Here is a 15316-nt window from a genome sequence, read left to right as displayed (position 1 = left end):
CACTACAAATATTGTTAATATCAAACCTTATACTGATGGCAAAAAAAACAAAATTTCTTAAATGCCCAATGTCCAACAAACATTGGAAGTACACATAAGAATTGTTAATGACCAGATCCTTTTCAATGGATGTACACTCTTAAAATGAATGTATTGAAAATAACATGATGTATTTAACACATCTCTATGTTCAGATAGGGACAGTCCAGTTTAGAAACGGAATGCTTAGGCCTACCCTGATTGTGTCCACCGATGTTAACTTTGGCATTATACCAGAATTCCATAGTAGGTCACTCACTAAAAAATAATGGACTTATTGAAGGATACAGACAAGGGATGTGGTTGCTATTGCCAGAATGGTTCCCACTGGTATGGACCTTTGTGCATCTTTGAGATCTCCAGATCTGTTGGAGCCTGCCATAATACCTGCAGCACAAATAAGGATTCATGAATGACATGGGAATGTGGAACATTTTAGCACCCCCATAATAATGTTCCACAGTAACGTCAAAATTATGCATAACAGGGCATAAACTTAATCTTGAACAGATGGACAACGTGGTTGTGGAAAGTTGTCTTTTTACCAGTGGATGATGGGAAGAATATCCCCACTAGGAGGGTGAATGAGGTGGCTATATCAGCAGACACATACAGGCCAAAGTTCTCCATGGAGCCGTGCACATCCACCGAGGCCAGACCAACTTTCTCCAGGATCTGCCCCTTATCAAGGTAGTTAGACCACATGTTGTCTATCGGAAAGGCAGAGCAAAAATACCAAACAATTATTGGAGCAATTGTATCAACACAGTATTTTGCCACATACCAGGACAGCCGTGGCCTACTGGTTAGGGCTTCGGGCTTGTACCCGAAGTGTTGCCGGTTTGATCCCCGACCCATAGAAAAATGTGGGCGGGGGAAGTGGTTGAGCACTGGTCTCCCCAGGGCTCGAATTATATTTTTGTCTTTAAGGGGGTCTCTCTCTCATAAAAAGTTGGCACATCCAGTAGGCTACATAGCCTAAAGGCGATACAATAAAATTAAAAGCCTAGGCGCGAGTGGCGCTTTTGCGCAGTAGGCTATGCGCACGGTAGGCCTTGGCTATAACTTGACAGATTTGATAGAAATTGATTCCTTTTAATTAATTTCAACATATTATTGATTGCAATAGTCCATATTTCATTTCAATTTCACAATACAAAAAAATAGACTAAACTTAGTTTAGTCTGAGTGTCATTCTCAATTTAACAACGTAACTCATTTGAACCATACCACCGTCTCAGATAGGCTAAATTAAAACACAATAATGCATGTAGTCTTTAACTTATACACAGGGAAAATGCACTAACTGGCAGAAATGAATAAAGCCATTGCAGCCAAACTATGTTCTAGTATTATAGGCTAATGTACACATAGTGATATCAACACCGGGGTGTTCAGTCGTCTCGTGTGTTGAACCGTGGAAATAAATAGACGAACAATTTTGGAATTTGCACTGCGTGATGAGATGTAGCCATTGGGTAGCCATTGAATATTCCGCCATCAGAGATTGCTAACAGGTGTTTCAAAATGTCTGGGAACTTTCCGGAGCTTGAATGGCAGAGGATAGTTGCAGATCAATTCACACAATCATTGAAGTAGGCTGTATTATGGGCCATAATTTCATTTTTGTCAATAAACACAGAAGAGGCGAAGCGCAAGTTCAACAGCAAACAGGACTTTTTCAGCCCAATGACCGCCTATGTAAATAGACAAAACACTCGCATCAAAGCAGGGTGACTTCTTCGGACTTGCGAGTGCTGTCAAATCGATATTAGGCTATGCGGTTTTCTCATAGGCTATAGTGGTGTGATGGTATAGTGCAGTCATGCTGCGTTCAAGAGCGTAGGGTAGGTCTACGTCCAGTAGTAGCCTATATTTTAATTTAACGTAGCCTAGCCCAGTGGTTTTCAAAGTGGGGGCCGCGAGAGGGTGCCAGGGGGGTCTCAGCAAGTTGGAGGAAAAAACAAAAGCAACACATAAATACATTTGAAAAATGTCAAATATACCTTTTACTATGAGGGTTGTTATACAATGCCATTATAATAATGTGACGCATATGTGAACATTATATTTTCCATGATAATGACTGGGAATAATAGTCGTGATAGCTCTCATATAGCAGAAAGCCCCAAATAAAATTTTTACGCACTGTATGCTCCATCGTGAAGTGTTTGTGGCTAAAATAATTATTAGGATTAGCTTAATGTATTTTTACATTTGCCATAGTATTGTCGATGGGTTTAATAAGGGGGTCCTTGGCCAGAATCTAGTGGTATTTGGGGGGCCTTGTTTGGGAACCCCTGGCCTAGCCTACTGGTAAGAGATCGTTCAGGGATGGATAATGAGCGTTGTTTAAGATTAAATTACAATGCCAGACACCTTCAGATATAAGAGACCCCCTCAGATTTTTGACTTTGTTGTTTTTATAGGAGCCAGTCCTCACTCTAAGGGAGCTCGGCTCCCTCTGGCTCCCACGTAATTCGAGCACTGCACTCCCATGCCCACATCCACGGCTGAAGTGCCCTTGAGCAAGGCACCTAACCCCTCACTGCTCCCTAATTCATGGATTGGGATAAATGCAGAGACCAAACTTCCCACACAGGATCAAAAGAGTATATATACTTATATATATATAAAAGTAACATATCACATTTTAAAAATACATGTGGCATTGCACCAATTACAGTACTCTATCCACAACTGAATGATTCTTACCGCTAATTACACCACTGGACAAGCCAGGAATTCCCTGTATTTCAGTAACATTGTTCTGGTTGAAGTACTCATCGTCACAGTGGAGGCTAGTAGCATTTCCTGAGCCGCAGAACATTCTCCACAGTTGGCTTGGTACGGTGTTGTTGCCCTCCACAACGGTCTTCCCGCACGTGTCAAAGAGATCCCTCACCAGTGTCCGGTTTCCCAGCATACAAATCCTGCATGTTAAGTGTTAGAGTAAACAGGAAAAGGCCAATGACGACCAATGTCCTGACCACTGTCAAGCACAAGCACAAACAAGGCCAGAGAACATACATGAATGCCATCATGAATGCCCTCTGGAATATTAATGTGAGGAAATTATATAGTGGACTGGAATCATTGTAGCGGTGTGTCGTGTCTTCCATTCTACCCGTAATTAATGAATGAACCTGAAAAGAAATAAATGATGTTGTTCTTTTGTGGACTGCTGCCCTTTACTCTCTGTCTTAACTTACGAAAAGTCTGGTGGGTTGAAGCTGGACATCACAGCTCCAACATAGATGGACACGATGGAGATGAGCACGCAGGCCAGGAAGAGGGAGGCCAGCTTGTTGACGTACTTAACCCCCACAAATACGACAAGTGCCATCATACTGAGGCATATAGTGCCATAGACCCGCATGTTGTTGAGCATGGCCCCATCTGCTCCGTGCATATCGGTAGAGTGAAATATTGCTGACTGCGGTACCAGGTATTTCTATGGAACAGGAACACAATACAAGTACATTATGCGACATACATGGAAAACAAAAGGTTAAATGAAATTATTAAAAATCAGTAGCCTAGTAAAACATAGGTTTAAAACATAAACACTACTGACTTACCAGAAATATTTCAATTGCTCCTAATATGTACATAGCTGCTGCAAATGTCGTTCCCAGGTAAAAACAGAGTCCCACAGCACCTCCAAACTCTGGGCCCAGAGAGCGGGAAATCATAAAATATGCCCCACCAGCTAGAAGAACAAAGCAACAGGCAGGTCTATATCATGAGAAGGGTGAAGGACCACTCCAGCTTCTCCAGACACCAAACTGTATAGTGGTCAGTACAACTGACAGATTCTTAAAAGGGAGTTTTAACCCTTAAGCTTACCTGGCACAACTCCATTAGTAGCAATTGCGCTCATAGATATAGCAGTGAGCATTGTCTGTAAGATGAAAAAACAAACAAACAAACATTAAAATAACAGGCCTGTAGCTGATAGACATGGAATAATAATAATAAAAAAAACATTTATCATATCTTTAGCCTACTTAAATAAGTATTATAATGGCGTTTTGTGTTGGGCTACAATTCAAACTTCCTGGATAGCTAAGGGAAATGGGATAGGTAAAGAGAAAGGTGAGGAAGCTGTGTCTGTCAGTTGTCACAGATCAGCACATGGGCTATTGAGGCACTCTGAAAAGAGTTGGCCTGTTGTGTCCACTCTTGTTCATAAGGCCTAAACCATCATTCGTCAATAACATTTTATGCTTTTTTTTCATATGCACGACAAGTTATCTATCTGCAACTATTTTGCTGTCTGGGAAGTGAATTGCTTAAGTCTGTGCCATTTCCTGCCATCAAGTGTAGGCTAGGGGACTTGCTACTGTGAGAGAGGATGTTTTTCTCAGGCTGATGTAGATGCCAATGTAACACCCTAAAAAGAAGTTATATTTTCGTAAATAGCTTAACTGCAGCTTTAATTAATTATGTCCGTCAGTATCATGTTTGTTGACAAACATAAGACATGTGTACAGAGTATTTGTGTTTTTATTCTAGAAACAGATTTACTGACGTTAATGGTCTCATGAGGACAGTGACGTGTTGAAATTGATTTAGCAACACAAATGTCCTCGGAGTTCCAGTAATAGACTTACACATGCACAGCACATGAGAACTATGAGGAAGGACTGTACAACTCCAGCCATGCCCACAATCCAGGTGAGTCGGAGGAAGAGGATGACACCAAAGATGTTTTGTAGACAGGGCAGGTAGACACCCATCAGCGTGCCCATATTTGGTGACTAAAGACACAGGAATAAAACAGAGTCATGTCACTAGGCCTATGCTAATGCACTGACAATAATACAAATAGGCTTGGGAATCGGTTCCAGGTATCGGTTAGGAACCGGTTCCAAACGTTCCGATCCATCGGAATCGTACAAACCCACATGTTAACGATTCCACTAACGATTCCAATACAAAGCTTTGTTTTAGAAATGTCTACTTTTTCAGAAATTTTAAAGCATTCAACTTCTGTATTGATCTTGCACACTTGATATTCATTCTCTAAAATCACTTTAAATTAAACATTCAAAGCCAACAACTCTCAAAGCCATCCTGTAAGTGTTCAGCAAATGGTACAGGAATCGATATGGAAATCGATAAGGAATCGCATCGATAAGCAGACTCGACAATGGCATCGATATCGATAATTTCTTAACGATGCCCATCCCTAAATACAAACCATCCAATATAGAAAACCATCCAATAATAACTGACTTGCAAAACTGAAGGGAAATGCTACATGTGAAGCACATTCACACCATGTAAGCCACTGTATTCCTCTACCAAGGCAGTGTTTCCCATACATTGACTTATTTGTGGCGGCCCACCACAATATCAACATTGAACACCACACAATGATTTTCCAGGTTGTACTAAATTGTGCTTAAATCTGGTTAGCATCATAACCACGCTGTGCTAATTTGTTAAAAACTGTTGCATTCAAGTTAATTCTGCAAACCAGCCACCACAAATGGAATTCAATTCTCTGGGAAACACTGCAAGGAGATTTGCAAGTGTATTAGTCTTGTATGTAATCTTTTTTATGTAAAAAAAACAAAACTTAGAGGTTGGTTGAGGCTTGCACCACAGATGGCTCCATGAGTGTGTGCCATTGATCAGGAGCATTGATTAGTGGCATCTGGGTCATTCATGCTTAGAGAGAACTGACCCCAATGGAAGCATTAGTTATTTGCAAATGTAGGGCATGATCACTTATCGTGTACTGATGTCTAACTAGGGTCGTAGCTAGACACATAACTCTGAATTCTTAAATGCATGCATGGAATGTGCTATACAGTGTGTGGTACATTTTTGAACTTCCCTTGCTCAGCCCTTTACAAACCCTGACTCAAGTCAACTATAAATCAGCCATGAATAATTTCAGACTTACTTTTGCCAGACCCACAGCAGGCCGGATAGCTTACTTGTTAATCACTTGTTAATCATCTACAGTCAGGTCTTACCTCTGTCTCATCCTTGCTTACTGCTTTCCTGTCTCTGATTCGTTCAAATAACTTTCTGATGTCTGTTCATAGGAGTTAATGTTTGAGGCAAATCAAAATTACCATTAAGTAACCACTTTTAAAAAAAAATATATATATATACAGCAGGGAAAATAAGTATTGAACACGTCAACATTTTTTTCAGTAAGTATACTTCCAGTGTGGCTATTCACATGACATTTTCTCCAGACATTAGTATTAACTTAGATAATCCACACATATTAAAAAAATCCAAACATGAATGTCCATAAGTAGAGTTATGAGTAAAAAAGTGGAATTCCACAGGTAAAAAGTATTGAACACGCCTACTGAAATTTCTTAAATACTTTTTTGTTGTGTAGCAAACTTTCAACGTGTTTCGACATGTTTTTCTTCAGTAATAGAGTCATGCGGCGTGAGCGTGCATAGAGGCCATGGCGGTGGAGTGCATTACCTATGATTTTCTCTGTAACAATTGAACCTGCTGCCTCCAAGTCTTTCTGGAGCTTTCTCCAAGTGGTCCTTGGCTCTTCTACACTTCAGGCTACACTTCTGACTATCCTTCTGACTTCCTGGTCAGAAATCTTGTCAGGGGAGATCCTGTGCATGGCCGATTGATGATGCAGTGATGTTCCTTCCACTTGCAGATAATGGCTCCAATACTGCTTACTGGATGATTCTTAAGTTTTGAAATGCATCTGTAACCAGTTCCACTGATATGTTTTGCAACAATAATGTTGCAAAGGTCTTGGAAGAGCTCTTTGCTTTTTACCCATTATGAAATGTTTCTTATGTGACACCTTGGTAATGAAAAACCTTTTATAGCTCATTAATATGTACTAATCCATCTTATATTAATTTGCACAGATATGAGGGATAATTACTCTCTAACTGCGTATAGATTCCAGCTCGTCCCTGGCCATTCCTTGCCTTTGTGCACTGCTTTTTCTTAGCGTGTTCAATACTTTTTCCCTGTGCCATTCCACTTTTTTGCTCATAACTCTACTTATGGACATTAATGTTAGGATTTTTTTTATATGTGTGGATTACCTAAGTTAATACTAATGTCTGGTGAACATTTCATGCAAATAGCCTCACTGGAAGTATAATTACTGAAAAAAATGTTGACATGTTCAATACTTATTTTCCCCGCTGTATATATATCAATAAGGATTTGATTGACCAGTTCATACACTACTTAAGTGACTATTCTACAATTTTGGTCAGAAAGGTTGTTGCTTGATGTTAATAGAGAAGAATAGCTTGAGATTTTTTAATTATTATTATTATTATTATTATTATTATTATTAATATCATAGATTAATAAATTGTAAGGTTCTTGTGACTATGGTTCGCCTATCTCTGATGATCTTAACCTTTGGGATATTTCTTCTGGATGCATCTGCGTTTTCAGCCTCCTCATGTTCTTTGGCCCCCTGGGTCACGTTGGTGTAGTTGACCAGCCGGCTGAGGAGATGGGACACCTTGGGCCTGATGTCCAGCTCCTCCTGCAGGACACAAGAGGTACCAAGTTTTATGCAGGCTCAGATAGTTAATAATAATAACTAGATGTACCGCATAGCGGTACAAAATATGACCGCCGCTCAGTCCTGTACATCCGTTCCGCGAAAATAAATCACACTTCAATTTGTCTCCATATTTTACTCCATCCCCCACTCTTGAAATTTTTGTGTATGCTTGTTTGGCATGCCTGAGTGTGTGTGTGTGGCTGCACAGAAAGTAGCCTACTGGTGCTGAAAAGGTGAATAGATTGTAGAATAGCCAAAGAAGATGTAGCATTGTTATAAAAACTTTAAAATCTCTAAACAATCACAAGTAGGGCAATTCATCACAGTTCATCCATTGCAACTGGATTGATGAAAGGTCACTTACACCTGTAGGCTACATTGTATTTGGGAAAAGCAAAAGGTATCAGCATAATGTTATTTATTTATTTATTTATTTATTTATTTATTTAATTAATTTATTTATTTATTTATAAACAAAATCTCTGTCAGTTCCATGCCGTTTTCAACAGCTATCAAAAACAAAGGTCATTTTTGGATGGATGGATTGTTTGTGAATGTTTCTTCTTCTACACAAGATTTTAGTCATCTTTAGTTCATGTAATACTTTATTGTCAATGCACAAATTAAGTAACAGTAGTCTGAAACGTTATTGTTAATGCACAAATTAAGTAACAGTAGTCTGAAACGAAATGCTGTTTTACATCTAACCAGTGGTGCAAATAACTGACATGTCCAAATGGGCCTTGATGAAATGCGTCGCTAGACTGTTCATACACATTTTAACGGGCCAAAGTTGAAGAGCTGTTGTCCGTTATTGTTCGTGCAAATATAGGCTGATTCAGGGGCGCCTGCAGGAATTAATGCTATGGAACGCACACCCATCACTGAACCGTGGACCGTGGACAATATTTGTCAGTTTCCCGGTTTTAGGTCCGTGCATTGGTCAGCAAAAAAGTAGCATAGTAACATTCACATGCAATAATACAACAACGTCTTCAATGACCTATTCATTCGGACAACTTGACACAGCCCTATTAGGGTTGCAAAGGGGCGGAAAATTTCCGGTAAATTTCTGGAAACTTTCCGGAAACTTACCATGGGAAGTTAAGCTGGGGAATTTTGGAAATATTCCAAATTGGAAACTTTCATGGAATTAAAGGAAATTATGGGAATTAATGGGAATTTACGGAAATGAACATGGAATTTTGGTAATTCATACAAACTGTTTCATATACAAACATTAACATTTTGTTTCGTAATAAGCAATATGATTTGTATGTTCGGATTTTTGCTTAGCATACAAAGCTAGCTAGCATGCTAGCGGGGATCCCATTCTCTGCCTATGGTTTACTGGTGTGCTAAACTAGCAACACTGAACTGCCCAAGATACACTACACCACTCAACAACAAAATCTGATTGGTTGGAACATTTTTTCCCCATGCATATGAACGCTAACCTGGCAATAGCCAGATGAATTTCGCTCCGCCTAGCTCCACTCATCCATCTGGAACCGGAATATGATTGAATAAGCCACTTGTCCGTCATCTATTGACGTGCTACTTCAACCACTCACATCGAAGCCAACCCGTGACGCTAATAACAGACTCACAGTCGCATCTACGCTATGTCACATCTATGAAACTCCCGCCCTGCGTCCTGATTGGCTAAACCATAAAGTTGGTTGGAGAAATCACTCTCAATGGAAGAGGTCCCAGATGGATGTGAGTGAAGCTAGGCGGAGCTAAGCGGAACGACATTCATCTGGCTAGGGTCAGGTTTTATGAACGCACCATAGGTTTCCTTTATGTCTAGCAGCCTATGCCGATTGCTGTGTGCATGTGATTGACATATGTGCAGGGTAGAAATTTGACTGAAATTGCATTAAATCAGGTTGTTTTAACTAATATTATGCTGCAAGATGGGGTTTTGTCCACTACATTTAAGTTCCCTGTTATAGACTAACTTGCCATATTAAAAATTCCCAGTTTATTCCCATTAATTCCCGTTTATTCCTGTTAATTCCCATATATTCCCGTTAATTCCCATGGAAAGTTTCCAACTTTGAAAATTCCCGGAATTTTGCAACCCTAAGCCCTATACAGGCTAAAGTTACCTTTAGTTTTGTTCTAGCCTACCGTGACGTCTGGCTTTAAACAGCTGTCTAATGCAGTCTAACGTTCTGACAAGCAATTGCCTACCTTGTTCTTGCCCATCTGGAATAACTCCCCTAGCTTTGCTGCATCCATCCTTTCTGTTTTCGTTGTTTAAACTTGTGATATCCATGATGAGTATTGAGTTAGTGAATTATCTCAACATTGTGTGCTGATAATATAGATAGCTGAGTAAAAGAAAACAAGTAGCCTAGTTGCGTGCCTGCGTGCGTATTCTCTCTCTCCTGCTCAAACAAAATGTGTGCGCGTTAATTTTGATAAGGTATTCACTAACTTCAATAGAAAATTGTAAATTGTAGCCTGATGGCATGCAGCTAATGGGAGATACTGTCCATAGTTGGGAAGGTATGGTGGGCCAATTTGGTGTGAATACACACACACGGGAAATTTTCTCTTGGTGTTGAGTAGCCTGATGGTACGCACAGTGCGTACGGACGTACACCTGCAGGCGCGCCTGGGCTGATTCATGTTCCCTTGCATTGTGTAACTGAGGTCCATGGCTAGTCTGGCTTTCACCAGACCAAGCTCAATCTTTTAAGAAATCAAAAAATGCAAATCACAAATGAGTGATTATGGGCCAGATTGATGTGGGCCCTTGAGACCAACATACCATAAAAGATTCTTCATCCTCAGTGTCACGGTTCAGGTAGTTATTTAGGAAAAACGGCTTTTTTTGCGGTTCGGGGGGCCCAGCACGGGGGGGAGTGGCCCCCGGGGACGAAACAATTTTTTTCCGTAAGTCTAGTGGGGCTACATACCCACCAAATTTCATGTGCCCCGGTGGTTCGGTGTCCCGGGTATCGTTGACCAAAAATTCAGGAAGTAGATGATGGGGAAAAAAAAAAAAAAAAAAAAAAAAACTTTGACAATCCCTAAATGACCGCTTCGCTAGCGGCGGTCATAATAAACAGGCTATTCACATGAGTACACCACTTTGATGCCACTGCTTTTTCAGTAAATACTAAGTGAGAAGGGTATAATGTTAGAGACAAATTGTCAAGAAGCTGCCAGAGGTGGTTATTTGCTTGAAAGGACACAGAGTAGAATGGTGGCTTAAAGGTGCTCTCACCTCAAACAAAGCCAGATTTTTGTCATAGTAATCATTCTTCTTTGATGTTGACTCATTGCTGCTGAGAAAGGGGCTGTCCTCTTTATGATTTCCATGGCCTGGAATAGAGCAGAGGAAACACATTGAGTTTAACACAGTATGGATGAAACAGATGCTAATGCTTCAGAACTTATTTTTGTTCAGGGTGAATCACGCAGTCCGTGCTGTTTGTCCTATTTGGGGGATGGGCCGCTTTCAAAACCTAGTAGGGCCTTTTTGCATTTGCACTGAGGCAGTCTCATGGTTAGCTACATGATATGTTTGGAAACACTGAACAGAGTTAGTAGCCTATATCAACAGAGTGCTCTTTAGAACTGCATTACCTACACCACAGCAATGACCAAAGCATTTAATTATTTCCTGTGAAAGTGTGAGTCTACATACAATGTTCCACGTGTTTCATAATGAACTGATGTTATTGCGTAAACAGACCATTTTCATTGGAATCATAAGTGCACACCACCGCATTCTTTTAATTGGAATCGGAACTACACCACAAGAAGTGCAACACCCACCAAAGCTTTATGGCAGACAAAAGCACAAACAAAACCGCCAAAAAAAACAGGCTGCTTATGCTGCGCAGAATATAATGTCATCTTCTGATGGGTGGTGTTTGTGTAATTGGCTTTTGTAAGGTTTCAGATTGGGCTGATAACAATCTAGCTCTTGGATGAAAACTACCATTGATTTTCCTCCACTTTGTGCCTCAGCATGAGTAGTACAGTACAATCTCTGTGAGATGAATATTGGTGTCTCGTCTTGTTTAGTTCACACAGAAACAACCAAATTCATGTCTGTATTTTCCGTCTGTTTTGTGTACTATTTCCAGTGCCCTTAAATGACTAAAGTAATGATTATTATGAAGAATATGGGGAGGCTGTGTCCTCACAATCAGGGAGCTAATTCCCCATCCCTGTAAATGTCCCAGTGTAGTGTGGAAGAGACTAACTGTCATGTGGCCTTGGGTCCTCTCCGCTACCCTGAGCCAATCAGAGTGAATCAATTTCTCTGTCTCTGCCGTCCTGTGTGAGCAATTGGTGTGCGAGAGTGTGTGTGCATGTGTGGGTGAGTACGCGTTTGTGTCCTTGTACATCTTTCTCACTGAAAACACACACACACACACACACACACACACACACATGCACACACACACACACACTATCACTGTAACTACACTCTTATCCCAGGTCACTGAGTCTGAAGACCTGTAATTGTTTTCTTATTCTGACATTCTCATTGACCACTGAAGCGTTAAAATGAAACACCAAGGACAAAGGCTTCTACGCAAGAACAAATAAGAGCAAATGAACTCTTTCAGACTGGACTTCAGCAGTGGCATCAGCAATTAGTCTAGTGTTTATACTGGCCTGATTGTTTGCCATGCTTCCAAGCAAAATCCAAATTGGTTTTTATCAACAGTAAACACTTTCGTCAATACAGATGTTAGTGTGTATGCAGTGTAGTTGTGACCGTGGCATTGCTTAAATTCTTCCTCTCATTTTTCTTGTAACTGTATGCATCCCATATTATACTTTAGTTACATACACTGAAGTACAGCCAGAGGCGGACAGAGTACACAGCTTCATTATTTGAGTAAAAGTACAGAGACCCCTAGCTAAATTTTACTCAAGTACAAACAGTCAGATGTCTAAAAGTACTGAAGTACTTGTTTTTAAAAGTACTTGAATATCAATAGTACAAGAGTACATTTTCTAAATATTGCATTACTACTGCCACAGTGCTTACATTTATGTACAGAAACGTCCTACATGGAGTTATGAAAAATGTTAATATTAATACCTTGGAGAATGTAAAAGGAATTGAAAGTAAAATCAAGTCATTTCCATCTTTTTACCATGTTTCCAGGGATGGGCAGTATTTCTAATACATGTATTTAAAATACGTATTTCAAATACAAAATACTATTTTGTAATTGAAACACTTGAAGCGAAAACTATCATTGTAACTTGTTCAGCAAATTGAAATAGTCTGGTGAGGTGGGGCCACGGGTTGGCACATTCCCGGCATCTAGAAACCTGCTGCGTCTTCATCCATTGTTTCGTCCATGGTATGGAAAGCTGAAGGTGATTGCTGATAGGCTGTCCCAATCAGTGGCATCTGCACAATCCAATCACGTTTGAGAGGGAAACAACAAATTGAGGGTTTCCTACATTTTTCTTTTTTTTAGAAGAAGTAAAGGGTACTCACGGTTAAGGATAGAAATGTAGTGGAGTAAAGAGTACAATATTTGCCTCTCAAATGTTCTTGAGTAAAGTCATGAGTAGCTTACTCCCCAAAAATGATACTCGAGTAAAGTACAGATCCCTCAAAATCGTACTCGAGTACTGTACTCAAGTAAATGTACTCCGTTACTGTCCGGCTCTGAGTACAGCATTAAAACTTTAGGTCTGGTCAAGTGTATGGATCAGTCAATACACTAATTAGTACAACTAAAAAGAAGTTAACATGCATGTCTTCAGACTTTACTCAAGAACTGCAACAAACCTCAATGGTTTAGCATGACGTCCTTTGTCCCTTTCACCAGCAAATGCATGCTCTGACATCCTGACATAACCTTTGGTCCATCACACAACATACCAGTTTGCAATGCTGAATCCTCCTCAAACAAATCTTGCCATGGCAAATACCTTTAGCTCTGTGCCCTTTTGAAACGCGTCTGCACGGTGCCTAATAATTCCTCATGGCGAGAAAAAAAAACAGCTGGGCAGGTTAAAAAAGTGAAAGGTGTGCGACCAGGTGAGTTACCCCACACAATCAGCCCTCTTCTGCCCCAGCTGGGCAGCTGGAGGTGCCTCACTCACCTGTGTCTACAATTGCACTGCCATTGCTGCTGGTGTGGTGGGTCGGCATGCTTCCTCTGTGGAATGCAGCGGTTTGTGCTCAGAGCATAGCAGCTCCAGAACAAGCAAGGCAAAATCCAGGGCACACTATCACTCAGTCAGCTGTAGTAGGGTAGGGGTGGGGGGTATACTGACCCTGCACACCAGGGGACACAGCACAAACTAGATACACACACACAGTGGAGGCTGTGGTGTGTGAATAATCTCCCATCATCCACATGCATTAGGATAAAGAGAGTACAACTCAACCAGTTCTAAAGATTTTAGCTTGGGTGAAGACAAGTCAAAACATGACAGTAAGCTTCGGTAAAAAAATGATTCCGAGGGTATTTCACATACCATTAGCTGTTTTTCTTTTGAAATACTATGGCACCTTAGTCAGATGAACAGAAGCCACAAGGACTTGTTTGTATGTGTGGGAGGATGAAAGAATGGTCTGTGATTGTGCCTATCAGGAGAATATTTTGTGGAAAATGTAGAAAGGCTGAAGTCAGGCCAGTATTGACGTCAGCACACCGGATGGATAACAACTTAGATTGTTGTGTATGCTGCTCTCTAGTGTTTGCCAATGGTATTTCTCCTGTTCTAATTTTGAGCCATTACCATATCTTCCTTTGGTTTGTGTTTTTTTAAGTGTGCATCAGTGTACTGTCAATATTGATCTCAGCGATTTTCACTTGTCCTTAGAGAGAATGAAGGTCTGTAGAGTATGAGAGTGAAATGATGGGACATTATGAGAAGAAATGTCAGATTATGCTTTGGTTTGACAGTCTCATTTTAACTCTGCTGGCTTACGTCTTATTAAAGAAATGCTGGCTGTTTCCCTTTGACCACATGCTGGACATCTCATTAAAGCGATTACAGGTTTCACGGAAATATCAAGCACACTCTTATGCCCTGCTGGGCTGAGCTTATAAAGAAAAGTTCTGACTTTATGATGGCAAGCCTGGACAAGTCAACAGAGCCTCTAGAAGAATGCCTCACAGTTCATGACATCAAGGAATGGCAACAAAGCAAAACTCACAATCTCCATTTGAGAAGCATTTGCTGTGTTGAGCTTTTACTACACTCCTGAGAGTACTAGTAGCTTGCGTGCAGTTTTCAGGTTTGCTGTTGTTACTCAATCTGTAGTATGTCCATAGTTTACACCATGTGATGTTGGCTACTTGTAAAAAACTAAACTGAGGGCATTTGAGGGTTTACGTCTAAGCATACTAGCTTATTTAATGAATTGCTCTGTCGGTGCTCCTGTGATAAAATGTTCATAGGGTGCTTGAAGAGCCAGTCATTTATGGGCATGTGGACAGGATGTGACATAAACATTTTTCTCTGGCCATAGACTTGTGGTTTCTGCTGTTGTTGATGAACAATGGTTGGAAGGAAACTGATGAGTTGTACTGTAGCAGACATGATAAGTCTTACAGTACTTGCTGTGCCAGCATTAGTATAAGATCTTGTCCACAGACTGACTCTGTTTGTCTGTTTGTGTGTCTCTATGTGTCCATTTGTGTATGTGTGTATGTGTGAGAGAGAGAGAGAGAGTGAGAGAGAACAATGTGCGCGTGTATTTGTTTCACTTTTAGCAGTGAATGTTTTCCT

The 15316-nt window shown here is 40.5% G+C and overlaps 1 protein-coding gene across 2 annotated transcripts in view; it reads right to left on the bottom strand.

Annotated features, from left to right (window-relative positions):
- The window catches only part of slc12a4 (solute carrier family 12 member 4), a 28908-nt gene that overhangs the window by 7205 nt on the left and 6387 nt on the right, over nucleotides 1-15316 (bottom strand). The window contains exons 1-10 of one of the 2 annotated variants that reach the window (XM_048262992.1): nucleotides 13679-13766; nucleotides 10818-10915; nucleotides 7424-7555; nucleotides 4656-4802; nucleotides 3889-3943; nucleotides 3621-3751; nucleotides 3252-3493; nucleotides 2755-2972; nucleotides 585-749; nucleotides 328-426 (exon numbers count right to left, since the gene is read on the bottom strand). In XM_048262992.1, coding sequence (XP_048118949.1) covers nucleotides 328-426; nucleotides 585-749; nucleotides 2755-2972; nucleotides 3252-3493; nucleotides 3621-3751; nucleotides 3889-3943; nucleotides 4656-4802; nucleotides 7424-7555; nucleotides 10818-10915; nucleotides 13679-13727 — 1336 coding nt within the window. In that variant the 5' untranslated portion in view covers nucleotides 13728-13766. Of the gene's footprint in view, nucleotides 1-327; nucleotides 427-584; nucleotides 750-2754; nucleotides 2973-3251; nucleotides 3494-3620; nucleotides 3752-3888; nucleotides 3944-4655; nucleotides 4803-7423; nucleotides 7556-10817; nucleotides 10916-13678; nucleotides 13767-15316 lie in introns of those variants that run through there. The other variant, XM_048262991.1, reaches the window with a different exon arrangement.

Source organism: Alosa alosa, chromosome 14 (assembly GCF_017589495.1).
Source record: "Alosa alosa isolate M-15738 ecotype Scorff River chromosome 14, AALO_Geno_1.1, whole genome shotgun sequence".
Classification (NCBI taxonomy): domain Eukaryota; kingdom Metazoa; phylum Chordata; class Actinopteri; order Clupeiformes; family Clupeidae; genus Alosa; species Alosa alosa.
This window is presented reverse-complemented; position numbering and strand designations above follow the sequence as displayed.